The 27,126-nt window shown below is 48.0% G+C and overlaps 2 protein-coding genes across 10 annotated transcripts in view; one reads left to right on the top strand and one right to left on the bottom strand.

The window, feature by feature from the left end:
• LOC137431586 (hyccin) overlaps window positions 1-27,126 on the top strand; it is a 576,074-nt gene that overhangs the window by 443,934 nt on the left and 105,014 nt on the right. The gene's annotated exons all lie outside the window — the stretch shown is intronic.
• ANKRA2 (ankyrin repeat family A member 2) lies at window positions 460-27,084 on the bottom strand. 9 transcript variants are annotated; one of them, XM_068123059.2, is made up of 8 exons: window positions 26,355-26,883; window positions 13,515-13,676; window positions 13,223-13,330; window positions 12,373-12,473; window positions 12,164-12,289; window positions 6,442-6,508; window positions 1,652-1,732; window positions 460-1,527 (listed from the first exon to the last, which is right to left on the bottom strand). In XM_068123059.2, exons 1-8 carry the CDS (start codon window positions 26,674-26,676, stop codon window positions 1,472-1,474), a joined length of 1,023 nt encoding a protein of 340 aa, XP_067979160.1. In that variant the 5' UTR covers window positions 26,677-26,883; the 3' UTR covers window positions 460-1,471. The 9 variants fall into 9 exon arrangements, 6 of the variants coding, with proteins under 6 accessions (XP_067979160.1, XP_067979161.1, XP_067979158.2 ...); XM_068123060.2 differs by having other exon boundaries at window positions 13,223-13,288; window positions 26,355-26,875; XR_010985308.2 differs by lacking the exon at window positions 460-1,527 and adding an exon at window positions 11,916-12,020 and having other exon boundaries at window positions 1,667-1,732; window positions 26,355-26,878.

Raw genomic sequence — 27,126 nt, 5'->3', positions numbered from 1 at the left:
CTTTCTCTCCCCCCATCTTGTCTCCCGCTCCCTTTATTGTGTTTTGTGTGTCGGTTTTTTTTTGTTTGTGATTAATGTTAGCTCTGACACGAGCCTCGATCTTGTATACAAAAAAAAAATTCTGCTTAATTTACTTACAACTCCATTTATTCCGTTAGGTTTTTTTCCATGATGGATGTCACAGCATTCTCATCACCTGACGTTGACGGTGAAATTGTCTCGGTGGGCGGCACTTGCGTTCCTGGGTTCCATTTCCATTCTGGGTTCCTGGTGCCGTTGCATTCCTGGGTTGTCTCGGTTCATTTTGTCCATCACAAGATTGTTGTTTTTGTTGTTCTATGCCCTTCCCGTCCTTTCATATCCAATCGCCTCTCCTCAATGGGTTTATCCGCCAGTATAAAGTTGGGTAACACTTGATAATTCTATTTACCGTGCTATTTGCAGTCACAGTTCCAACAATTTGGGTTTGAAAAGTATTTAATACAAAACATTTATGGACATTGTGGAGCAACTTTACTTCACAAATTTTAAACTGCACATCTTTGTAGCATGTCATAGAATCAAATAATTGCACACATGCTTGGTATAACAAACAGTTCAAGTACCGTAATCACTCGTGTATAATACGCAGAGCACTTTTCCGATAAAATTATTTGGGAAATACCAGTTTATATGTATAATCCACACCCCATAAATGAACTCCAGCTCAAGACTGGAAATTGAATGAACTCAAAATCAGTGTTTTGCCGATCTTTGGAGAGCCATTTTAGACGGTGTTTAATTCAGCATAACGGACTTGTATGATGAAAGACGTGGCAAATTGAATTGACCAAACAACTCTTATTGAGTGATATGTGAATCCATCAGATTGGCACAGCAAGAGCTCGTTCGTAACGCACAAGTCTTAACGAGTCATGGGCTGGCGGTCATTCTCAAACGGTCAATTGTGCTGCAATGAGCGTGTTCATCACCAAGCTTATTTTGCTGCTACGGAGGTGTATGTTTTTAGATGAAAGGTTTTAAAGCAAATATATATATTAGAACCGAACAATTTTAGTTATTCAATCAAAATAATTGTTGTTCAGACCAAAACATGCACGTTCAATGTTGCATAAGATACCGCACAATTCATGGCAGGTGGTGGTACCCAGTAACGAAGTCTTGCATCATTGCGAGAAATCTGGAGAAATAGAGCTTTCACTTCAGTTCTCGCGGATAATAATAGTTCCCCAAATGTTATTAGATATTTCGGGGGGAAAGCTGTGGTTTGCACACGAGTGATCACGGTACTTTCTTTTATGGCCACAAGTTTGAATCCATGATGCTCAAGTATAGAAGTCCTTCACGTAATGGGGAAAGAGCTTTTGACCAGTGAAGAAAACAGTTTGACTCCAAGTGCCACCCTCAAACATTTTGTGCAAAGGTCTTGTGACCCAGTAAAATAATCCGAATAAGGCCGTTGTGTGCAGTTTTACTCCTTCACCGTCTGTAACAGCTTCATTATGTGCCTTTCAATGACTTCTTGTACTGTGAGGGTCAGGAACGCACAATCAGTAAAACTTAGTTTTGGATTGAAATAGAAGATATTTTGCATCACACAAACATCATTCGTTAACGCGCACTCGTAAAATTGGAACTCTTGACTACTTACCCGCTCTGTAACTCAGGCCGATGGCTAAATCCAATGCGTTCAATCCTCCGTCTGTTTTTGCCGTTATATCTGCCCCCCTTTCTGCACACAAGTGAAAATCCAGCAGTTAGAACGCTGGAATTCATTTTGCAGTCAGAATTGGCATGGTTGGTGTTCTCAAAGGAGCATGCGTCAAAATTGTGGGATTCCAATATCTCATAGATTGTTGATTTGTCCTTTGTTTACTGATATCCTTGTAATTAATGTAAATGTACAATGATATCTCCTAATGTCCTTGTCCCACACATTAATACATGTCGAGCTCGTCCATGCCGTTTATATATATCAGGGGTGGTGTGGTGGGTGGAGGGTTCAAATAGTTTGGGATTCGTGCATTGTTGGTATTTAATTTGATGAAGGTTCAAACATCCTAAATTTTAATGGTTCCTGAAAATATTTTCTTATCTGCAGTGTGTATTTGTATGCAGTGTTTTCCAAAAAAATCTGGCAGTTCACATACAGCTAGAATGCTTTGGTTGCTTTGTTCAAACTTTTCAAAAATGAAAGGATACTGTCCTGTCCGTAGCCGATGAACACCAACCTTGGACGAATAGCCGAATCATCTTTAACTCCAAGGCGTCCCCCGAAGATGACAGTTATTTTTGGTGCGCATGGGAATGAACGAACTCAAGATGTTTGATTAAACGAAACACACGGGTTTAAACTGGAACACACAACAAACAGACACGACAAGGAAATTCAACAGCAATGATTTAATGAAAAGAAATCAAACACAAAAATGTCAAATTAAATGTTGAAGTAAAAACGAATTCCTATGGTGAGGTACAATGGTTGTGCTGCAATTGTGCTGCGACACACCTCCACAAGCAGACTCAAATACAGACAAGGGGAAAGGCAAAATAAAATGAATATTCCCTTTTGATAGTGCAGTCACTTAGCTCTGGCTTCACGAGTTTCTCTGCGAGGCTTGCAGCTGGGGACGAGGCCCAGAGCTCAATGTCCCTCCGGCGGGAACCCCGCACAAAAGGGTGGCCACGCAGCGCCCGAAGTAGCCACCGGCATGAGGCAAGCAGACAGGACGGCCTCCTTCACTTCGCTCGCAGCCTCCCCCGCCTCCGAAGAGCACCACAGCCAAAATAACACCTCACAATGCTGCCCACGCAGCCAAGAGCTCCGCAATCTCTTCATAAGTGCGACCCAAACTGCAAGCTTCAGGACCACACAATGGTGCTGCCTTCCTCCTCCAAAAACCCACACCGAGAGTGAGGGTGACACGCGCTCTTCTTATTCTCACTCATGTCGAAGCTTCTTGGTCTGACGCCCCCCCCTGATCAATCGCAAAGCGCTTTCAAATTACCCTATGTTCTTCTCGACCAATCACGAACTTTGGGGCGTGGCCGGTCGGCTTTGCTTGGCGTGAGTGTTCATTAAGGCGTGGCTTACTTGCCGATTGGCAATATTCGGGAACGTGTTTGCATGCAGTGGACGGTTATTGTTGTTTAATGGAGGCTTGGCATAGCTGGCCTGGTTGTAGTTGTAAAAACGTAGGGACAACATCACAGAGCTAATATCATGTACTGGGGAGAACGAACCATAATCCCTAATTGGTTAACACAGCTTCACCCCTTGTGTGAAGACAAATAAACAATCTTAGGCTCCAGTTTCCCGACATAAATACATCGAGATGTCTCCGATGCGTTCACAGTCCACAGTCCATGCTATAACTATACAATCCTATCTTTACGATGGGATTCCTCCATATACCCCCACAAACGTAACGATACTTTCCAAGTTTAAAAGCAACTGTCACACCCCTCCCTCAAATCACTCTCAGGATGATTTTTAGGTCCTGCACCCTTAGCAGGTAATGTATTCCCCCCCCCCCCCATCCCCCCATTTTTTTTTCCCAACAGATTTTCGGAAACCCTAACATACAATGGGTTGTATATTTGCAAAGTCAGATGGATACCAACCCCGTAGGTTGACAACCATGGGAAGGAGGAAAATCCTCAATTTCCCCATTGAGTGGAAAGAAAAGGGATCGCATTGTAAGGATGGTGTTGCTGGTACTTGGAGTGCTCTGGGAAGTGATCTCCCATGTATTTGTCTACATGAGCGTTCGTGATTTGTGTCATATCTCCTCCATGAGCCTCAAACCTGTAAAGCCCTCAAAAAGGAAAACGTTGTCCATCTGTCATAAAACGGTTTGTGGTTTCATCCAAAATTACATGCAAAGGTGATTGTTCCTCTTCCAAAGACATTAATCTCCTTATATTAATACGTACACTTACAATTAACCCAACCCCATCAGGTTTTTATGCCTCCGACGGCGAAGTTGCCGGAGGCATGTTTTCAGGTTGTCCGTCCGGCTGTGATAGGTAAAAGTCCTGTTACCACGATAATTTGTGAACCTCTGATGGGATTCTGACCAACGTTGGTACTAGTTTCTATTATGATGCAAAGATGAACTGATTTGATTTTGGGGTCAAGAGGTCAAAGGTCAAAGTCTGTAATAGGTTTTGTAACTTGAGAACATCTAAAGGGATGCAATTCAAACTTGGTACAGGTATGTGTAATGATGTAAAGATCAACTGATTCGATTTTGGGGTCAAGAGGTCAATGGTCAGAGGTCATGTTAAAATGTATGTTGCCAGGCCAACTTGTGAGCAAGTGATGGGATTTTGAACAAACTTGGTATAAGTACATATGATGCAAAGATGAACATCACCTTTGCATCCCAAAGTGAGGAATGAGGAACGGGACCAACAAAAGAGAACGCAAACGGACTTCTTGTCTCTCCTCTCTTTCGCCTTCCTCTTGTTCCGGACGATCGCACTCGCCCTGTTCCTGCCTATCGCGTTCTTCTGCTCACCTCTGGCCCTCGACTCTTGCTGACGGTCCTTTGACGAACAACGAGCTGGGTTTCACTGACGTGGCTGAGAGGCAAGCTGCACGCCTGCCATTTGAGACGGATCGTGAGGCCTGCTTCGTGCCGGCGCGCGCGGCCCAGTGAACCAAGAGGACTGCGGCCTTCCTTCCTGCCAAGCACAGCCACGTCTGGACGGCGCGCTTGGGGCTGACACCCTTCCTGACGAGATGCACCAGCCAACCTGAGCGAAGTAGACTAAATAATCACACCATTATTTTCCAACGTTATTTTATCCCTCATCTGTGTGTAAGTCTGGTGTGGGGGACGTCCCGTGTAGGACTTTAGTTTCACTGTCACGTTTTTCTTGTTACCGGCATTCCGCTTAATAAACCTGTTATTTTTGTACATTCTAATTCCCGTCTTTGTTGGAGTTATTTTCTTTGCAGGCTTTGGGACTGCCGGTGGGATCTACAGGTTAGACCCTTCATCTTCCCCTCCCCTTTCTTCCTCCCGCGGATATATAAAATCCACTGTTTGAACTGAACGCCCAGGAGTAACGCTCGATTGCCTTCCATGACTCTCCCAGTGTTAACTGAGAGCATTCACATGACAATATTATGATGCAAAGTTGAGCTGATTCGACTTTGGGTCAATAGGTCCAATGGTCAGAGGCCATGTAAAGTTACAATTATTTTGTTATTGGGATAACTTAAGAACAGCTGAAGGGATCTAAGTTAAACTTGGTACATGTATGATGTAAAGATGAACCGATTCGATTTTGGGTTAAAGAGGTCAGAGGTCGTCAGGTAAAAATGTGATACTTGAGAACAGTTGAAGAAATTTAAATTAAACTTGGCACAAGTGTTTATAATGATGTAATAATGTGGGTGAGGCATATCAGTTGAAGAGTAGCATTCTATTTTTTTTTTTTTTTTTTTTTAATGATGTCGAGCATCAGCGGAGTATATGGATTGCAATACATCTGAGAATTGGTGGAGACGCATTCACTAACTGGTACAGTGTGGCTAACTTGTACCCCAGGCACGTTCAAAGCATACAATCAACTCGGTCTGCCCAATGGCAAAGTTTGTCTGATGCATGTCCTATATTGTCTGCTGTCTCTTCTAATTCCAATTCTCAGTCTTGTTGATTTTAGCTCTTGGTCAGTGCTGTGCCATTTGTGAATTTGAACTCTGCCTTACACGTATAATGCCTTGCTAAGCAAGCAAGGGTTCCAAATTTCAAGACATGGTGGCATTGTGTTATTCCAAAGCCTTAAAAAAAAAAAAAAGAAGCTATGTGCCGCTTTCTTGCTTAACAGTCATCACTTTAATGGGACGCAGCATACATAAGTCCCGTGGGTTGGCATCCTGACGTTGTCTGATGTTGGTGAACATCTGTCTGTCTATCACCATGTAACAGCTCCTCCACGAGCCCTTCAAACCTATGAAAAAAAATTAATCACGATAATAATGTCTTTAAACCCTGGTGTTGGGCTAGCGGCTAGGGTGCCGGCTTAGGATCCTAGGATCCTGGGTTCGAATCCCGGTCGATCGCTGAATTAACGCCAGGGGGGTTGACTCAGCCTGTCATCCTTCCGAGGTCGGCTAATTGAGTACCAGCTCACTGGTAATTCCCTGTTTGTCGTTAAAAGGCGGCAAAAAGGGTTGGCGTCAGGAAGGGCATCCGGCCGTAAAACATTGCTTCAAAAAGGGGACCAAAAAACCAACAACAACCACGGTTCCCGAAAAAGGCCAACCCCCGCTTTGCGGGGAAAAATGGCCTCTAAAGGTGGTTTTTAAAATAATGTCTTTAAAAGATTAATGTGAGCATTGAATTACCCTTTCACAGATATTTAGATGTCTCGGCTCTACAGGGAATTCGATTTGGTCAACATTTCATTTGCTTTTAAACATCTCACCCAAAAGCATTTGGACGCATCCGGCGTGGTTTCCTCGTACTGCGTATAAAAGTGGTGTTCCGGAGTTCTGAAAATAAACGTTGAAAAGTTTCCATGATGTTGGCACAATCCGAACTTCCTTTATCTTTGACAAAAAGTTAATTTTTTTGTTTATTTCCAAGTTAAATTTTAGCATGCTCACGTACAGTGCATTCAGAAAGTATTCAAACCTCTTCACTTTTTCCACATTTTATGTTGCAGCCTTATGCTGAAATAGTTTAAATTCATTTTTTCCCTCATCAACCGATACTCAATACCCCATAATGACAAATAAAACAGGATTTTAGAAAGTTTTGCAAATTTATTAAAAAGAAAAAACTGAAATATCACATTTACATAAGCATTCATACCCTTTGCTATGACACTTGAAATTTAGCTCAGGTGCCTCCCATTTCTCTTGATCATCTTTGAGATGTTTCTACACCTTTATTGGAGTCCACCTGTGGTAAATTCAATTGATTGCACATGATTTGGAAAGGCACACCTGTCTATATAAGGTCTCACAGCTGACAATGCATATCAGAGCAAAAACCAAGCCAAGAGGTCGAAGGAACTGCCTGCAGAGCTCAGAGACAGGATTGTGTTGAGGCACAGATCTGGGGAAGCCTACAAAAAAAAATTCTGCTGCATTGAAGGTTCCCAAGCACACCGTGGCCTCCATAATTCTTAAATGGAAGAAGCTTGGAACAACCAGGACTCTTCCTAGAGCTGGCCGCCCGGCCAAACTGAGCAATCGGGGGAGAAGGGCCTTGGTAAGAGAAAGCCCACAGAATCTTGTTTCTCACAGTCTGAGTCCTTTAAGTGCTTTTTTGCAAACTCCAAGTGGGCTTTCATGTGTCTTCACTGAGGAGAGGCTTCCGTCTGGCGACTATGCCATAAAGCCCAGATCGGTGGAGTGTTGCAGTGATGGTTGTTCTTTTGGAAGTTTCTCCCATCTCCACACAGGATCTCTGGAGCTCAGCCAGAGTGACCATCGGGTTCTTGGTCACCTCTCTTACCAAGGCCCTTCTTCCCCGATTGCTCAGTTTGGCCGGGCGGCCAGCTCTAGGAAGAGTCCTGGTTGTTCCAAGCTTCTTCCATTTAAGAATTATGGAGGCCACTGTGCTCTTGGGAACCTTCAATGCAGCAGAGATTTTTTTTTGTAGGCTTCCCCAGATCTGTGCCTCGACACAATCCTGTCTCTGAGCTCTGCAGGCAGTTCCTTTGACCTCATGGTTTGGTTTTTGCTCTGATATGCATTGTCAGCTGTGAGACCTTACATAGACAGGTGTGTGCCTTTCCAAATCATGTCCAGTCAATTGAATTTACCACAGGTGGACTCCAATCAAGGTGTAGAAACATCTCAAAGATGATCAAGAGAAATGGGAGGCACCTGAGCTAAATTTCAAGTGTCATAGCAAAGGGTCTGAATACTTATGTAAATGTGATATTTCAGTTTTTTCTTTTTAATAAATCTGCAAAACTTTCTAAAATCCTGTTTTCTCTTTGTCATTTTGGGGTATTAGTGGAGTGGCTTATGGAAATGATCGTGACACGCTGGCCCAAAGCACTAAATTTGGCACAGTTATACTTTAGGACCATACAAAACTTTTGAGGGGGCTGCCCGATTTTAGAGGCCCACGTCAAGGTCAGGTCAAGGTCAAAGGTCAAATTATGTGTTTGTCACATTTTTGCCATATCCAGCTCATAGCTGTCATAGAAACATTATCTCAGTGTCTAAATAATCATTTTTAAGGACAAGGAATCCATTTGTATTATGGAAAATATCCTCAGGTGCTGCCATATTGTATTTCAAGGTCAGGTGAAGGTCAAAGGTCAAATTATGTGTTGGTCATTTTTGCATCGGTGTTTTTGACATACATCGATACGCTGAGGGAGGATACTGGATTGGCCAGTACAGAGGAGGTCGCGGCCTGCATGACTTATGCTTCACAATTTCCGCGACAGAGACACAGTCCTGTGCATGGCAGTCCTGCGTTCCTGCACGTGCAATTCTTTGAACAAGTGGGTGTCGCCTTACATCCGCACTTGAGTAGTTCTCTACAACTAAGAGCAGCAGCTGACAGGGTTGTCCAGGTTGGACGCCACCCGGTACCTGCTTTGGTCCACCCAAAGCCATCTGGATTTGGTGCAGCTAGGATGGGCTTCAGACTCTCTCTCCAAATGCTGGCTTGGTACAGGCATCGATTTACATGCTGGAGCAGTGCGTTCTGAGTTGGAGGAAGCTTCTCCATCATCTTCACTCTCCTTGGGAATAGCTCCTGTCGAAGGTCATTCACATTGACATGTGGGGTTGTGTTGTCGTACATGATACAGGTAAACCGCTCGATCACATTGAATGCTGGAGATGTAATCACCTGTGGAACAAACGCAGTCAGGGACGTAATGGTGAATCCTTCTGTGGCTGTCGGGTAAGCTTTCCATGCCTTCCAAGCTGACTTTTTGCCTTTACCACTGAATTGGGATGTTACATCAGAGCCAGAGAATGCATGGAAAAACGGCAGAGCACGAGCTTTGTCTTCCCCAACTTCCTGGCAGATTGAGTTGACATGGTAATAGCGGAAGTGTTTACCAGTACCAAAGCCAACCCATAGTTGCATACCTGGATGGTGCTGCACAAGATCATGAAACACTCCCACCAGAATCACAATCACGTCTGTGTCTACGGTTCTGATGAGAACAGTAGTCGCCCCTTCCCTTAGGGCATCGTTTACATGAAGACATATTCTACTGTCTGCTTCTTCGTGATCACTCTCTCCCATTGTGATGTTAGCCTGATTCGATTGGACTCGTGGACCAGATGTAATGTAAACCTGTTTGGTAAGCGGATAGTCGTGTTTGACTACGTCCTCCGTCAGCAGTGCGAAAAGCTCCTCCTTGTTGGTAGGACCCTGTAGAAAGCCAGCGAAGTTACTTGGTAACTTCGTATTGCGGGATACCTTTCTACGTAATCCTTTCCCTCGTTTCTCTCGAGTTGTGGCTTTGAGGCTGTCGGGTCGGTAAGTGTCCCAAACGATGTCCATCCTGGAACAGCCTTGAAGTTGCCTTTCTATCCAGGGGATGAAGATATTGTCACTGTATTCGCCGAACGTATAAGTGTTTTCTTGTGGCAGGGCATGTACAATGGCAGCACCATCAACCACTTTGGCGTCAAAATAAGTGGGTGTTTCTGGCTGGACACTTGCATCAATGCAGTGCAATAGCTCTGATTTATTGCTTGGTAGTCGGAGTCTCCCATGCAAAGACAGTGCTGGCGGCCACGGGTGGTTTTCATGTTTAAAGAACACCTCCAGTTTGGTATTGACTTGGGCAGCGACGAACAGCTGACTGAACAGATTGCAGTCACTCTTTATTTCCTCGAATTGCTTTTTCGCTTTTGATTTCATGGTAGTGGAATGTGGACATTTAAATAGAGGAAGTTGGTTTTTCTTGATGGCCACGTAAATTGATTCATGTCTTTCAACCAGCACTGCTTTGACGTACTTGGAATACTTGTCATTACCAAAAGTTTCCATCGTGTGCTGTGCTTGGACAACCATATCATCAAACATATCAGCAGTTCTATGCACAGAACCTCCGGTCACCCCTACTGAAAGCCAAAGAAAACATTGATTTTTGTAGGTCGGCCATCTTCTAATCCTATATCAAATTTTTGTGAATGAATATGGATTAATTCCACTGATTTTAGCGATTTTAGCCCTCTCGTCGGGGATGTTAACCCCCCCCCCCCCCCCTGCGGTCGGGGACAGCCTGGCGCCGCCACTGCCTATATGGCCGTCACCTGGTGGAACTTCCCATAATAGTAATGGATTCATTGACTAAATATGTTGGTTATATGACTAAGACCAAGTTTTTTAGGTTATATATAAGCTGGATATTGCAAAAACATGACAGACACATAATTTGACCTTTGACCTTGACCTGGGCCTCTAAAATCGGGCAGCCCCCTCTCAAAAGTTTTGTATGGTCCTAAAGTAGAACTGTGCCAAATTTGGTCCTTTGGGCCAGTGTGTCACGATATCACTTAAATTTGGACTTTAGCCACCCCACTATATGGAGTGTAGATTGATGAGGGAAAATGAATATAAACGATTTCAGCATAAGGCTGCAACATAACAAAATGTGAAAAAAGTGAAGGGGTCTGAATACTTTCTGAATGCACTGTATTTATCTCACTTGCTGTTTGTCGACAGTGTACAAATGTAGTCTGTCCAAAAAGTTTTTTAAAAATCAATTGCCAACACTTGATGTAGTTAAAAGTTTGGGTTTATTTTTTACCTCTCAATAGTTGACTGACAAAATTGTTTGTCTTTCACAAAATTTCCTCCATCATGTGACCAGATCGATAGTGTCAAGTGTTAGGCCGAGAAAAATATATTTCCGGTCTCTGGGCAGCGCGCGCATCGATTTTGACCCTGCGCGTCAACAATTTTTTTTTTTAAATTTCCAGCGGTACCTACAACAGCGTGCGCCTGTTGTTGCCGGGCCGGCGCGCTATCTCGGGAAATACGGGCCTGTGAGGGTCACCATTGCTATCGTCATTCGCGCACGGTTCTCCCCTACAAAAGTAAGATTAGTTTGTCCAAATCCAACCAGCCGTTCCAAAGATATGAGTAGTGTGCCGTGACGTGATGAATCCAATCGGCTGGATATTGTCATTTATTGAAACGAAGACGTTCTTTGTCGGGTTCGTGTGAAGCAACCAGAAGGCCTGGAGAGCTGCGGGTGGTCTCGTTAGTTAGGCCTGGATCCTATCTCGTTTGTCATGAAGTTGTAGGTGTCTGTGATAACCTGGTGGACTGGCAGAAGAGATCGTGGGAGACCATCGGCCTGTTATACCACTTGCGCATGTGCAGTGTTGACGCGATCGACACATTGGAATGTTTGACGGTACGGCGAGGCGATCTCGAGAACGAAATGGCAGTCTATAATATGCTTGAAGACCTTAATGATTTTCAGAATAAATACATTTTAAAATAACTTAAGCTTGTGTTCATTATTTACAAAAAGGCCTACAAGTCCCATTGGCTGTCTTTAATTTCTCTCTGGACGGCGCCACGGCAGATGAGGAGGACCGCAAGGCATGAGGACACAAAAAACAACACCTTTATATGTGCAATCCATGCTTTTCAAAAAAAAAACAAGAAAAAAAAAAAACCGCATCGCCGCATCAATTCTGGAACTTTGGTCTGATCAGAGACCAGCAATATATTTTTTTCGGCCTTATCTGGGTGGATGCCAAGTAAAAATGTGGAAAAAACTGGCTTGTTTCAGCCTTCAATGGCATGGCTTGCTTGTGCTTCTTCTTCTTCTTTCATATGCAGAACATGTTTGTGGGTATCAGAATGTATGGTGGTGCAGATGTGTGACTATTGCAGTGCCCCCTGTAGGTTAGAGCTGGAATTTGTTCAAGGTGCCGGCGATAGCTCGCCTACTCTTCATGAAGGACATCTTGGGATCTTTCACATGCCGGCAGACGCAACGCCAGGTTTATCTTCTATCGGAGAGACAGCGCGCACACTGATGAATGGTGTCACTGCCTGTAAAACGCCAAGACAACAGTTGATAGCTGGGCTGAGATTTGGCCTGCTTTCCTGTTTAGTACAAACTGCGTCTTGAGCAGTTTCCAAAGTAAGCCGCAACTTGGATAGATATCGAGGGTAAAGTGAGACGTTTTATTTACCCAATCGTAGATATTGATGTCCGCTTTAGATTGCAGCAGCAGGTTGACAATTGCAACATCGCCTCTTGCAGCAGCCAACGCGAGGGCCGACTCACGTTCTTGCCCCAATGCCATCACATTAGCTCCCTGGTGAAATGAAAGAGAAACTTGTGCAATAATCCCAACACAGATGCAAAATTTTAATCAAATTCACCGGCGCATGCCACAACCTTCTGCAGAAGGAAGTCCACGACTGTGATCTGTCCATGGGCCGCTGCCCATATCAGAGGAGTGAAGCCATGTTCATCAGTCTGGTTCACTTTGCAGTCGGCTGGTGGCGGGGAAGAACGGTATTTGTGATCAGTCATATATACGCCACTGTCTCCCTCTCTGTGACTTTGTTCCTTATGCACGGCCACATCTTTTAAGGTACGAACTCCAAACTCGGGGTACAAATACAACTTTGTGTGGGAGATAATATCGGCTATGTGGCTGCGGCCTCACATTGGGGTGTGGGGGTGTGGGGGAGGGTGGGGGTGTAAATTCTCACCTGGTGGCAGTGGGTATCACAATTTCCTCTTTTACCTGGGCAACGCTGAGGTTAAAAGCCCCCTTTGCACAGGTAAATTTGTTCTCCTTCCCTTCTTTCCCCCACCCCCCTGCCCACCGAAAATGGAAGGGCCTGTTAAAGGCTGTCATCGTGTGTGAGACATTTCTCACAGGAAGGAACAGGGGGAAAAGGGGGAACGGGATGTGAGGATGGAGAGAGTGTGGGAGGGGGAGGGGTTAAAGCACTCTATGCACGGGTAAGTTTGACTTCCTTTCCTTCTTCTCACCCAAAATTGGGGGGTTGGGGGCTGTCAAAGTGGGAAAAATAATTGCCAAAGGGAGCCGGGGACATCGTTTGAGGGTAACATTTCCAGCAGCAAGGGACGTGATGACTAATTGGTCCATCAGCGAAGCAACAGGTTGGCTCTTCTGGTTGTTATTGAAAAGTAACATCATCTACGTTTGAGATGTTCACATTGAAAATGGATTGGACCTGGTGGTAGGGTGAGGTGTTCAACAACGATTTCTCACCGTGCTCCAGTCGGTTGGCCAGGTGTTCAATCTCCCCTTTCGCAGCCAGCTGATGCACAGTGAGTGCTACGAATAAACATTGGGAGTTTGATTCTGATGAAAAAAAGTCTGTTATACAGATGTGAATATTACAGGTGTGTGAATACCTGCTTTGTGAATAATGGTGGCTATCAAAATAAACGGCCATGGCATTTTTAATCATTGTTATGAAATCAGATTCTCTCCACTTTAATGCTGATGCTTTGTGGGTGGTGTGAGGTGAGTGCCTTGTGCGCCACGCCGTGCAACGTACAGTTGATGAAGGAATATGAAGGAGTCGACACCTCGTTCCCGCGTTGCTTGTTTGTCAGTGTGGTGGCTTGCTTCACCGGAGAGAAATGCTTTCCGGCAGAAGGTGTGTAGATGGGTTGGCGAATTCCTCCAGCTGATGGAGACGTCGCTGTGCCGCTCTCAGCTGAGAAAGACCACGTGGGTTGGAGGGTAAGGAGCTCGGCATTCAGACACGAACCTGATTCTTCGGTTCAAGTTCTCATTTAAGTAAAGGCTGCATTATTCACATATAGTCAGGGCCCTTAGGGATATTTTGGTTCAAATTCTTCCAAAAGCATCAAATTTGGCGCAGATGTTGCCCATGCCATACTCTTTCGATTTTTGACGGGCGCCAAGGGCGGTATGATCCGGGGACCATACCGGTCCATCCCGCCATGTCACCTGACCTATGACGTCATAATTAGGATATGCATCCAATCACATGGCGTACTATAAGTGGTCAAAGTTCAAAATGAATCGATCGAAAAATGAAGGCAGGGATCCATTTTTAAGGTTTTCATAAAATCCAAAATGGCCGCCAGGTCACATGACCTATGACGTCATATTTATGACATGTATACAATCATGTATACATGAACCCGGATCATGATCACACAAAAATTAAACACAAGGATATGGCATACAGTTCATAAAACATCAAAATCCGTACCTTTGTAATTAGACTGATGAACTGCATATGCCTGAAAATTAGAAAATAGACATGTAAATATTTCCTCTAATTGTCAAAAATAAGGTCAGAGTTCGATTACCCAACCCAGAAACATAAAATAATGAACCTCGTGTAAATCTTGACAAAAAACTTAAAAACCGACATGTTTGACTCAAAAATGACCTTTAAGATGACCTTGAGGGTTGACCTTGACCTCGAATCATCAAAATAACATCATAATTGGATTCCTCGACCTCGAAAACCCCTGAAAAGTGGTATCATACATGATTCCAACCCTTTTGGTTATTTGACTGATTTTCCTCTAATCCGGGTGGCGGCCACTTAGTATTTCGCCAATATGGGCCCCCCGGGGGGGGGGGCGCCCCTCTTGGCGCCCGTCAAAAATCGAAAGAGTATGGCATGGGCAACATCTGGACCAAATTTGGTGCTTTTGGAAGAATTTGAACCAAACGGCCCCAAAATATCCCTAAGGGCCCTGACTAATATGGAGATGAAATTTCCACGTCATACACTTTCCACAGTCCAGACGTGGCTGTGTTCACAAACATAAATGGGAATTCACTGGAGTTGTTCTCGCTGTTTGATGGCGCATTTTCCTAGAAAAGGTTATAAATTGAAAAAGTCTATCATGATTACAGCTCTCGTAATTTAAATTATGAAAATGCAACTTTCGCTTTCCTTTATTCTTAAATGCAATTCTCAAACTTGTATAACTTCCTTGATTTTTAGCTCACCTGGAAAGAATTTCAGGGGAGCTTATGCGATGGCGCGTTGTCCGTCCGTCAGTCCGTAAACACTTGAAACTTCTTCTCTGAAACCGCTGATGGGATTGCGACGAAATTTGGCACAAATGATATTTGTTGTGTTGTGAGGAAACTTCACGGCATTAAAAAAAATCGGATGTGAGGGGGTCTACCAGGGGTCAAAGTGGATCTACGTTTGACCCCCCAAAATAGGTGTTTGCTTTCTTCTCAGAAACTACACGTGACGCAATTCTGATGAAACTTTACCACAACCTTCATCACCCGTGACGTACCAAAGTTGTCTGTTCCTGACATTTAAAAAATGGGGGTCTAAGATTGTTTATGGGGAGCGGGGGGTGGGGGGGTTTGCTCCCCCCAAAATAGGTATTTGTTTTTTTTTTCTCAGAACTTACACACACAATTTTGATGAAGCTTCACCACAACCTTCATCATCCATGATGTACCAATGTTTGTTCAAGACATTGGAAAAATTGCGGTCTGAGGAGGTACATGGAGTAGGGGGGGTGGGGGTTGCCCCCAGGTATTTTTTTGTTTGTTTGTTTAAAGTCTTATGATTATGTTTGTATGATTCTACATGCTGCCCTGTCTTCTAGAAACCATTGAAATTGGTTTAAAATACCTTTAGTCAGTGCAGTATACTATTTATTCTACCAGGTGAGCGCCAAGGGTATTGCAACTATGTTTATGCCTCCACCGACGAAGTCGCCGGAGGCATTATGTTTTGAGGTGGGTTGTCCGTCCGTCCGTCCGTGATAGGTTCTCGTTATCACGATAACTTGAAAATGGCTGAAGGAATCTTAATCAAACTTGGTACAGATATGTAAAATGATGTAAAGCTGAACCGATTAGATTTTGGGGTCAAGAGGTCAACAACACAACAACAACATGCATTTTAAGGCCATTTTCCCTGCTAGAGTGGGGGTTAGCCTTGTGCATGTGTGGAGAGAGTGTTGTGTTGTTGACACATCGTGTTGTGTCAACGATGAACAAGGGAAGACGGGAAAGCACGAGTATTAGAGGGAAGTAGCCAATTAGATGATGCTGTGTGTGTGTAAAAGTGTATAAGTGGTGTATTGAAGAAAAGTGGAATTGTGTTGAGTGAATGGACTTGCATGGGGAACATCTGCATACAACATCTGCATTCAACAAGGTTGACACATCTGCATACAACAACGGTCAACAACGTGTTGTTGACCCCATGATAATCTTCTCCATTTTGCCCTATTTTCTGCATCTCTCCTTGTTAACCCCCTTGCCCACATTTCTTCTTCCACCATATTTAGCGAAGTCTTTCTCGGTCTTCCCCGTCCTCTACTTCCTTCTACATTCATTTCCATCACTCTTCTCAACCAGTCACTTTCATCCTTCCTCAACACATGACCAAACCATCTCAACCTGTTCCTCTTCACAGCATCAATCACAGGCTCTATTCCCATCATTTTTCACAATTCATCATTTGTCTTCCTCTCTCTCAGCGATACTCCGCACATCCACCGAACCATTCGCATTTCCACCCTTTCCAACCTTCGTTGCTGCTCTACGTTCATTACCCATGTCTCGCTCCCATAAATCATAACACTTCTCACACATGCAGCATACACCTTTCCCTTCAGCTTCAACGACACTCCCCTCCTCATCAGCACGCCACTCAGTTCCCGAAACTTCTTCCATGCACATCTCACTCTAGCAACCGTTGCCGAGTCTGATCCACCTTCTCCATTCACCATGTCTCAGAGGTAGCAAAATGTTTTCACACCTTCCAGCTTCACGCCGTCTTCAAGATCCAACTCAACATTTCCTCCATGTGCAGCTCCCTCTGTGCACACCTTATATTTGAATGTAGCTGCCACACTGGTTAATGACCCTCTCATACCACTACATTTTTGATGAACCCACTCAGCGCACATTGTACATTGAATGGTGTTCACTCCGACATCCTTCCTGCACACAGCACAGGGCCACTTCCCAGTTCTTTCCACCTCACCACATGCTTTACCACTTGCCATCACCTTCGTCTTTCCGATATTCACCTTCAGACCTTTTGTCTCCATACATTCCTTCCACTTGTTCATCTTTTCCTTCAGTCCATCCATACTTTACGCAATCAACACCAGATCATCTGCATACAACAACTCCCACGGTAAACCCTCCTTTACGTTCTGAGCCAGCACCTCCATCACAGCTACAAATAGTAGTGGACTTAGTACCGACCCCTGATGCACTCCCACCTTAACCTCAAACTCACCACTGTTCCCGTCCTTCGTCCTTACAGCTGTGCGCGCTCTTTTGTACATTGCCATCACTACTCTGATCAACCATTCCTCCACTCCTAACTTCCTCATTGCCCATGTCAATACTTTGCGTGGAGCCCTATCGAATGCTTTCTCCAGATCAACAAACCCAAGAAACAACTTCTTCCTCTTCTCCATGTACTTCTCCTGCAACTGCCTCACAATAAAAAAGTGCGTCTGTCGTTCCTGTTCCTGGTATAAATCCAAACTGCATTTCGTCGATCTTCACTTTCTTCCTTATCCTCCTCTCCAACACCCTTTCCAATACCTTCATTCCATGCTCCAATAACTTTATCGCTCGGTACGAGCCACACTCTAGAGGGTCACCTTTCCCCTTGTATAGAGGGACGAGGGTACTCAGTTCCCAATCCACTGGAATGCGGCCTTCTTTCACCACCAGATTACAGATCTCTGCCATTCTCTTCACACCCCAACTTCCTGCTGCCTTCAACATATCTCCCACAACTCCCGTCGGCCCTCCCGCTTTTCTACTCTTCATTGCTTTTATCGCTTCCTCGACTTCCTTCTCAGTTATCTTCTCTGCCGGTCCTAAAACTGGGTTGCTCTCTATGTTGCCATCCCATTCATTCTCTGTATTCAACAGCATTTCCATATATCTTTTCCATCTTCCTTTAATTCCATCTGGGTCCACAACGATTTGTCCCACTTCATCCTTCAAACAAGTCACCCCCATCACATCACACCTCTCTTTCGCTATCTGCTTTGCAATCCTGAATACTGCTCTCTGACCCTCTTCCGAATCCAAGCATTCTCCGAACATTTTCCTCCATGCCTCCTGCGCCTTTGCCACCTCTTTCTTTGCAGCCTTCTTGGCTGCCTTATAACTTTCATACTCTGCTGTTTCTGCTCCCGTACCCTTCGCCTTCTGCCAAGGTCAAAGGTCAAAGTCTGTAATAGTTCTATAACTTGAGAACGGCTGAAGTGATCGAATTCAAACTTAGTAAAGGCATATATAATGATGTAGAGATGAAGTGATTATATTTTGGGGTCAAAGGTGAAAGGTTAAATCTGCAATTGGTCTATAACTTGAGAACGGCTGAAGTGATCTAATTCAAACTTGGTACAGGTATGTATAATGATGTAAAGATTAACAGTAGATTTTGTGTTCAAGAGGTTAAAGGTCAAAGTCTTTATAGGTCTATAATTTGAGAATGGCTAAAGGGATCTAATGCAAATTTGGAACAGATATCTATAATGATGTAAAGATTAACTGATTAGATTTTGGGGGTCCCGAGGTCATGTCAGGTAAAAATGTGAGAACTTGTGAACAGCTGAAGGGATTTAAATTAAAACTTGGTACAGGTATGTATAATGATGTAAACATGAACTGACCACATTCTGGGGTCAATAGGTCAAAGATCAGAGGTCATGTCAGGTAAAAATGTGCTAACTTGGGCACAGCTGAATGGATTTAAATAAAACTTGATGCAAGTATTCTAATGATGTAATAATGTGGGCGGAGGCATATCAGTCGACGTCGTGATGTCTCAGAGTGCCGTTGTATTTTTATTCCATTTTAAAATGAGGGCAAGGGCATTAGTAAACTAGCAGGGCATGCGGTAGAGCGCATACCTCCACCAGCCTGAACAGTTTACGTTTTGGATCCCAGTGACAAGCCAGATCTGCATATGGACCTTCTCTTTTTTTTTATTACATGGTCAAGCCTCATGGAAGAGCGAGAACACAGAACCAATCAGGATGCAACATAACAAAAGAAACAGCAGGTGAAGGGAGAAAATAGAGACGGCCAAACAAGGGATGCGGGTAACGATGAGAGGTTGGGGAGAATGCAAGAAGATGGATACAGAAGCAAAATTGTGAGAGGTGTGGTTTAACGGGTGTAGAAAAGATCATGGTTTTGGATGGGGATGATCTGAGTGGTGAACAGTTGCCTTGAAGACCTGGAGAAAAAAAAATGAGATTGAAGAGAGTATGGAATGTGGTTCCACAGGTGGGGAAAAAGAGGAATAAATAACTGAGTGGAGGTGAGCAATGGTTCTGGATTTAACTAGTTTCATGAGGAGGGGGATGCTGGTGGACCAAGAGCGTTTTGCAGATATCTGGGGGGAGGGAAGGGGCCACGGAGAGGGCAGAGGGTGCAAGACCAGAAATGAAGCGGAAGACAACAGAGACCACTGACCTGTCAGAGGTGGCGAAGTGATAGGCCCACAGACTCAGCATCATTGCGAGAGATTCCAACGATCTTGGAGGCCTTGGTTTTCATGGCGTTAAGTGAGCAAGGTGGGAGAAATTGTTGAGGGCGCCGGTAATAACTCGCTTACTCCTGGCAAGAGACACAGGACATGTGATTACAGTCTGGATCCCCAGATGGAAGTCCAGCAGAGATGGCACACCATGTTTGCGAAACACTAATGAGTAATGTGCGTTGATAGTCAGGTTGAGAATGAAACCCAGGTAGCCGGCTCAAAGGTAAATGCACTTATCTCAGCACCATCCTATAAGGACACTCGGTGCTCAGATGGGGAAACCAAACACCGAATTCTAGTCAATTTCACATTAATCTCATGTTATTGGTGGAAACAATAATTCAAAATTAATTAATTAATTAATTAATTAATGTTGTTGGATTATTTGATTCAAGGAGTATTCGGGTACACATGACTTTTAATATCCATCGATGGCCTCGCTCTTCCTCCTCCCACCAAAAGAGTCAGCTCACGATTGTTGTTGTTTAAAGACAACGATGTCCTGTTGACCAAAGATGATGGACAGGGACCAGGTTGGGAATGGGATTAGGAGGGAGAAAATAGGTTTTATTCAACAATATATCGATTACACTGGTCAACAAAATTTTTAAAGTTTTATGGTTCTAGTATATTTTGAGGTGATTCTAACCAACATGAACCTGTAGATTTCGATTATGATATCCAATTTTCACTCGCACATCCAGTTTTTGAGAACCAGTATACCACAGGAATACCACTTCAATTGAAATTCACAAACCTCTTGTTGACCCTGAGAAGGTATTCTTTCCACCACTTCATTTGAAACTTGGTTTGATGAAGAACTTTGTGAAGGCCAAGGATCAAGATGGTGCCGGCTTCCACTACTTGCTAATGAAGTTCCAAGGCATTGTATCTGAGGCCAAAGTAAAGGCGGGTGTTTTCAATGGTCCTGTAGCGGTTACCGCTGGATGCACACAATCGCCTTGAACCGGCCAGAACACGGCCAGACGCGCCTCTCCCGGGCATGCCCGGACTCACTGTTCCCGGGCACGCCCGAACCTCCCGGGCATGCCCGCTATCGCCTTTTCAGGGCTCGCTCAGAGCGTCCGGGCATGCCCGCTATCGCCTTTCCAGGGCTCGCCCAGAGCGTCCGGGCATGCCCGCTATCGCCTTTCCAGGGCTCGCCCAGAGCGTCCGGGCATGCCCGCTCTCGCCTTTCCAGTGCTCGTCCAGAGCGCCCGGGCACGCCCAGCCTCGACTTGCCAGGCCGCAGCCAAACACGCCCGGGCCGGTCCAGACTCGCCTTTCCAAGGCTCGCCCTTGACACCCGGGCATGCCCGGTATAGCTTTTGCCGGGCAAACTTCCCGACATAAATGTGTATATATATTGCTGCCCGATAAACGGGCTGGTCAGAATACCTGAGCTGTTTTGTTTCAATAAAGCAACTCGGATGAATTCCGTCTTTGGTCGCATCAATTCTTTCGACTCGCGTTGGAGCGCAGTTCCTTCATTGGTGACCTACCGACATGGATACGGCAGTGACGCTTAAACTGCCTACCTTCTGGGAGGCTCACGCGGCTGTTTGGTTCGCTCAGGCGGACTCTCAGTTCGCCCTGCGAGGCATCACCACGGACGACACCCGCTTCCACCATGTTGTGGCGGAGCTCGGTTCCGCCACCGCGGCCCTTCCCTTGAGCCTCCTCGAGCACCCGCCGGCTGCTGACAAATACGACGCGCTGAAGACACTCCTCCTCGACGCTTTCGCCCTCTCACCGGCAGCACGCGCACGGCGCCTGCTCGCTCTGCCCGAGCTCGGCGACACGCACCCGTCCGAGCGCATGGACTATATGCTCTCGTTGCTCGGTGAGCACTCTCCGGATTTTCTGTTCCGCGAGTTGTTCCTTTGCCAGCTGCCTCACCCGGTACGCCTCGCCCTGGCTGGCACGTTGATCACGGATTCCCGCGCCCTCGCCAGGGAAGCCGATAAGATCTCCTCGGCGGGCCAGCACATCGGCGCAGTTACCTGGAGCCCGCCGCCGTCCGAGGCGACGCCCACGACGCCCGAGCGCCCTGCGCGGTTGGAGGCCGAACTGCCGGTGCAACTGGCGGCCGCCACGCCGCACCGCCCGCTTCCGACATGACGGCCGGGGCCTCCACCTGACCGGGCGTGGTGTTATTACCACGCCAGGTTCGGACACAAGGCTCGGACGTGCCGGCCCCCATGCACTTTCGGCAGGTCGGGAAACGGCCGGGCCGGCGTTCATTCCCAGCCATGAGCGCCGGCCACTCGGGCAACTTGCTGTTTATTCGGGACAAAGCGTCTGGGCGGCGTTTCCTGTGTGACACCGGCGCCCAACTGAGCGTCATACCCGCCTCCGAGCAGGACAGGCGGGACGCCGTTTGCAGCCCCTCTTTGGTCGCTGCTAATGGCTCGGCCATACGCACTTTCGGCCAACGCGTCGTCACCCTCTGCTTCGGCAGCCAGCGTTTTCAATGGACTTTTGTTACCGCCAGCGTCCCCGTGGCTTTGCTGGGCGCCGACTTCCTCTGCGCGCACGGGCTGCTGGTCGACGTCAAACGACGTCGCCTTGTCCACGCCGAGACCTTCAGCTCCCTGGCGTGCACAATGAGCAGCTCCGCGCCGACCGAACTGGCGTGCGCCCTCCCGGCAGCGAACGAGTTCGCTCGCCTGCTCGCGGAATTCCCGGCCCTCACGCGGCCGACGTTTTCGGCTGTCGCGGTGCGGCACGGGATCGAGCACCACATACCCACTACGCGCCCGCCGGTCTACGCCAGGGCCCGCCGCCTCGACCCGGCCAAGCTCGCCGTGGCGAAGGCCGAGTTCGACGCGTTGGAGCACCTCGGCATCGTGCGGCGCTCCGATAGCGCGTGGGCCTCGCCACTGCACATCGTGCCAAAGCCGGGGGGTGGATGGCGCACGTGTGGCGACTACCGCTGTCTCAACGACGCTACCACCCCCGACAGGTACCCGATCCCGCATATTCAGGACTTTTCCGCCCGTTTGGCAGGACGGTTCATCTTTTCGAAAATTGACCTGATACGGGGCTACCACCAGGTACCTGTCCGGGCGGCCGACGTCCCGAAGACGGCCGTCATCACGCCGTTCGGCCTGTTCGAATTTTTGCGGATGCCGTTTGGCCTCAAGAACGCGGCCCAGGCGTTCCAGCGCTTGATGGACGGCGTGCTGCGCGACCTGCCGTTTCTTTTCGTCTATCTGGACGATATCCTCGTCGCCAGCACGTCCCGCGCCGAGCACCTCCTCCACCTCCGAACACTGTTCGGTCGCCTCAGCGAGCACGGCTTAATTGTCAACCCGGTCAAATGCCACTTCGGCGCGACGACCGTTGACTTTTTGGGCCACCGCATCACCAAGACCGGGGCCGTGCCGCTGCCGACCAAGGTCGAGGCCATCACCACGTTCCCGCATCCCCGTTCCATCAAGGCCCTCCAAGAGTTCCTCGGCATGGTGAATTTTTATCACCGATTCGTGCCCCGCGCTGCTCAGCTCATGCGGCCCCTTTACGAGGCCCTCCGGGGCAAGCCGGCCAAGCATGACATTGTTTGGTCCGCGGCCATGGACGCGGCCTTCGCCAGCGCCAAACGGGCCCTCGCCGACGCAACGCTGCTGGCTCACCCGGTGCTCAACGCGCCCATCGCCCTCACTACGGACGCCTCCAACTACGCGGTGGGCGCCGTCCATGAGCAATGGGTGGACGGGGTTTGGCAGCCACTCGCTTTTTTCAGCCGGCAACTCCGGCCGAACGAGATAAACTACAGCACGTTCGACCGCGAGCTGCTCGGGCTATTCCTGGCCGTTCGCCATTTCCGACACCTCCTGGAGGGCCGCCCGTTCACGGCTTTCGTCGACCACAAGCCGTTGGTCTACGCAATGGCTAAGGTCACAGAGCCGTGGTCGGCCCGCCAGGAGCGCCACCTCTCCGCCGTGTCGGAGTTCACCACGGACATCCGGCACGTCGCCGACAAAGACAACGCCGTGGCCGACTGTCTTTCTCGGGCCAGCGCGAATGCGGTCCACCTCGGCGTGGACTTCGCGCTCATGGCGGCCGACCAGACCACCGACGCCTCGGTGCAGGCACTCCGTGCGGCGGACACGGGCCTCCGCCTGGCCCACATTCCCTTCGCGGGCACCGTCCTGCTCTGCGACATCTCCCAGGGCCAGCCTCGCCCCATCGTGCCCGTTTCCTGGCAGCGCCGCATCTTCGCCTCCATCCACGGCCTTTCTCACCCGGGCCGGAAAGCTTCTCAGAAGCTGGTGTCGGCGCGTTTCGTCTGGCACGGCCTTCGACGAAACATCCGCGACTGGGCCAACGCCTGCACGGCCTGCCAGCGGGTCAAGGTCCACCGCCACACCCAGGCCCCGCTGGCACCTTTCGCCGTGCCTGAACGGCGTTTCGACCACGTCCACGTGGACCTGATGGGTCCCCTGCCCCCTCGCGGGGGTTCACCCACCTGCTCACCATGGTGGACAGGACCACCAGGTGGCCGGAGGCCGTGCCCCTCACCTCCACCACCACCGCCGAGGTGGCGCAGGCGTTCATCGCCACCTGGGTCGCGCGCTTCGGCGCACCAGCGGACAACTCGTCCGACCGCGGCCCACAGTTCACGTCTGAGCTTTGGGGCGCGGTCGCCCGTTCGTTGGGGGTCACGCTGCACCGCACCACGGCCTACCACCCCCAAGCCAACGGGTTGTGCGAGCGGTTTCACCGCTCCATGAAGGCCGCACTCATGGCCGGCCTTCAGGACGACGGTTGGGCCGACCGGCTGCCGTGGGTCCTTTTGGGCCTTCGCACGGCCCCCAAGGAAGACCTCCAGGCATCCGCCGCCGAGCTCGTCTACGGCCAGCCGCTCCGCGTCCCGGGCGAATTCGTGCCCGACGCTACCAGTCCCTGGTCCGCCAGCGCTCGGACCTCCAGGAGGCCGCCCGACGATTTGCCCCCGTGCCGACGTCCCGCCACGGTGGCCCCCAGTCCTACGTCCCCCCGGCGCTTCGCACAGCGGAGTACGTCTTTGTGCGTCATGACGCGCACCGGGGGCCACTCCGGCCGCCGTACGACGGGCCCTTCCGGGTCCTGCGACGGGGCGACAAGTCTTTCATCGTCGACTTCGGCGGCCGGCCGGACCGGATTTCTGTGGATCGCCTCAAACCGGCGCACATGGACGTCGACCGACCACCACGGTTGGCCCTTCCTCCGCGGCGAGGCCGCCCCCCGTCCACAGTTCCCCCCGCTCGACCACCCACCACCACGTCGGACCCCTCCCCACGACCCTCCAGGGGTCGCTTCGGCCGGGTCATCCGGACCCCCCTTAAATTTACCCTGCCGGTGCAGGTCGATTCTGGAGGGGCGTGTGTAGCGGTTACCGCTGGATGCACACAATCGCCTTGCACCGGCCAGAACACGGCCAGACGCGCCTCTCCCGGGCATGCCCGGACTCACTGTTCCCAGGCACGCCCGAACCTCCCGGGCACGCCCGGTCTCGTCTTTCCCGGGCATGCCCGCTCTCGCCTTTCCAGGGCTCGCCCAGAGCGTCCGGGCATGCCCGCTATCGCCTTTCCAGGGCTCGCCCAGAGCGTCCGGGCATGCCCGCTCTCGCCTTTCCAGTGCTCGTCCAGAGCGCCCGGGCACGCCCAGCCTCGACTTGCCAGGCCGCAGCCAAACACGCCCGGGCAGGTCCAGACTCGCCTTTCCAAGGCTCGCCCTTGACACCCGGGCATGCCCGGTATAGCTTTTGCCGGGCAAACTTCCCGACATAAATGTGTATATATATTGCTGCCCGATAAACGGGCTGGTCAGAATACCTGAGCTGTTTTGTTTCAATAAAGCAACTCGGACGAATTCCGTCTTTGGTCGCGTCAATTCTTTCGACTCGCGTTGGAGCGCAGGTCCTTCAGTCCTCAAATTCGTCTTGTACTCACTGATCAGGACTTTGTAACGAGACTATCCGAGCTGGAAAGCGTTGCTTGGGATAGCTTTGTGGCTCTTGCTCACAATTACCTTGGAAATTTTCGAGCACCAAATTATGAAGAGCTTGTGGACAAGATGTTGAAGAGTTACCAGGCGCTCGGTGCTCGAATGTCACTCAATATACATTTCTTCCATTCTCATCTGGACTACTTTCCACAAAATCTTGGCGATGTCAGTGATGAGCATGGAGAAAGGTTTCACCAGGGAATTGCCATCATGGAGACTCGATATCAAGGCCGATTCAATCCAAACATGATGGGCGACTACTGTTGGACTTTACAGCGTGGAAGTGATTGCTCCTACAAACGCAAGAGTAAAGTTCAGAAGCACTTGTAATGTGATGTAAATAAAAACTTAAAGTTCATATTATTTTTTGAAGATTTACTTTTTTTAATGTGATGTAAATAAAAACTTTAAGTTCATATTATTTTTTGTGATATTTTATAAAGTTCATATTATTTTTGGAGATTTACTTTTTTTTATGTGATGTAAATAAAAACTTTAAGTTCATATTATTTGTTGTGACAATAAATAGACTTATTGAGACTTAATCAAGAAATTCGCTTGCTCTAAAGATTTTTTCCACACTTATGATGTACTACGTCAAGGTTACGTGAGAGCGAAATTTCAAGGTCAGATTCGGATTCGTGGGCACCAAATTAGTTAGAAACAGTCGAAAATAAGTCAGAACTAATTTGGCTGTTGACCAGTGTTATCGAGTGGTGAAGTCCAGTTTCAATGTCGCAATCTAACAGCTCCATTTGAACATCAAGACGAAATAGCCCGTAAGCTTACCTATACACCGCACAAGTCCAGCGCTAATAGTACACTGTACATTGTTCTAGTTCGACTCGTGTCCATCACCTTTGAGCAGCACAGACGCCACTTCCAGATCAGAGTTAACCTGGTCCTGGATGTTGAGACTGTTCTGCTCGTTTAGCGAATTCACGAACCGCAAGCAGTCCTTCAGGTCGATCCGACTGATTCCGGGTCCCTCGTCCGCACCGGGTCCTCTGTCGTCGTCGTCGTCTCCGGGACTGGGTCGACCGTCGAGTCTCAGCACATCTCCGGTCTCTTCCATAACAGCAACTGGACCGACGCCATGGTTCTCGCTTTGCTGAGCTGCGGTCATCACACCCGCGTTCCGGCAGACATTCAGCACCGTCGATGTGCTTTTGTCTTCCATGGCAGACTTTTCCTCAAATTTAATTTTCAATATCTCCGCAGACCCCACACATCGGTCTTTGTCGATGCTGAAGCGAAGAATTTTTTAGATTTTTTTAATTTTAACTTTTGCATTCCAGATCCACGAAATTCCAGGTTCAGCATCTCAAAAAGAATGTTTGCGCGATGACGCATTGTTATGGCGTGTGACGTCATCGAAATCGATTATTCCCTCTCAGAATGCAATTTTCATGCTAGAATATTCGTTTTCGCGAATACTAATAGATCATAACACGTTGCATAACATGAATATGTCTCATATCGTTCCACAGCGCTGCACAGCCTACGCTTGTATATTCCCAAAGAGCGCCCATCGTGTGACATCGTCCTTACGCCAGCTCCGCTGAGGTTTATCGTCGCGTTTGCTTTTTCCGTTTCGTGACTATTTTACGTTTACTTTCGATAAATCGTT

This window comes from Myxine glutinosa, chromosome 7 (assembly GCF_964187855.1).
Source record: "Myxine glutinosa chromosome 7, kmMyxGlut1.1, whole genome shotgun sequence".
Classification (NCBI taxonomy): Eukaryota; Metazoa; Chordata; class Myxini; order Myxiniformes; family Myxinidae; genus Myxine; species Myxine glutinosa.
Note: the sequence above shows the minus strand (reverse complement) of the source record. Positions and strands in the feature narration are given on the sequence as shown.

What these genes read in the sequence shown, in the direction of transcription:
- ANKRA2 (XM_068123057.2), bottom strand. Translation starts at nt 26,676, where the DNA reads ATGGAAGACAAAAGCACATCGACGGTGCTGAATGTCTGCCGGAACGCG. An exon ending in ACATCAATATCTACGATTGG is followed by an intron (nt 6,509 to 12,163) that starts GTAAATAAAACG and finishes GTTTATTTTCAG; the next exon opens with AACTCCGGAACACCACTTTT. An exon ending in ATGCGTCCAAATGCTTTTGG is followed by an intron (nt 4,762 to 6,441) that starts GTGAGATGTTTA and finishes TACTTCGCTCAG; the next exon opens with GTTGGCTGGTGCATCTCGTC.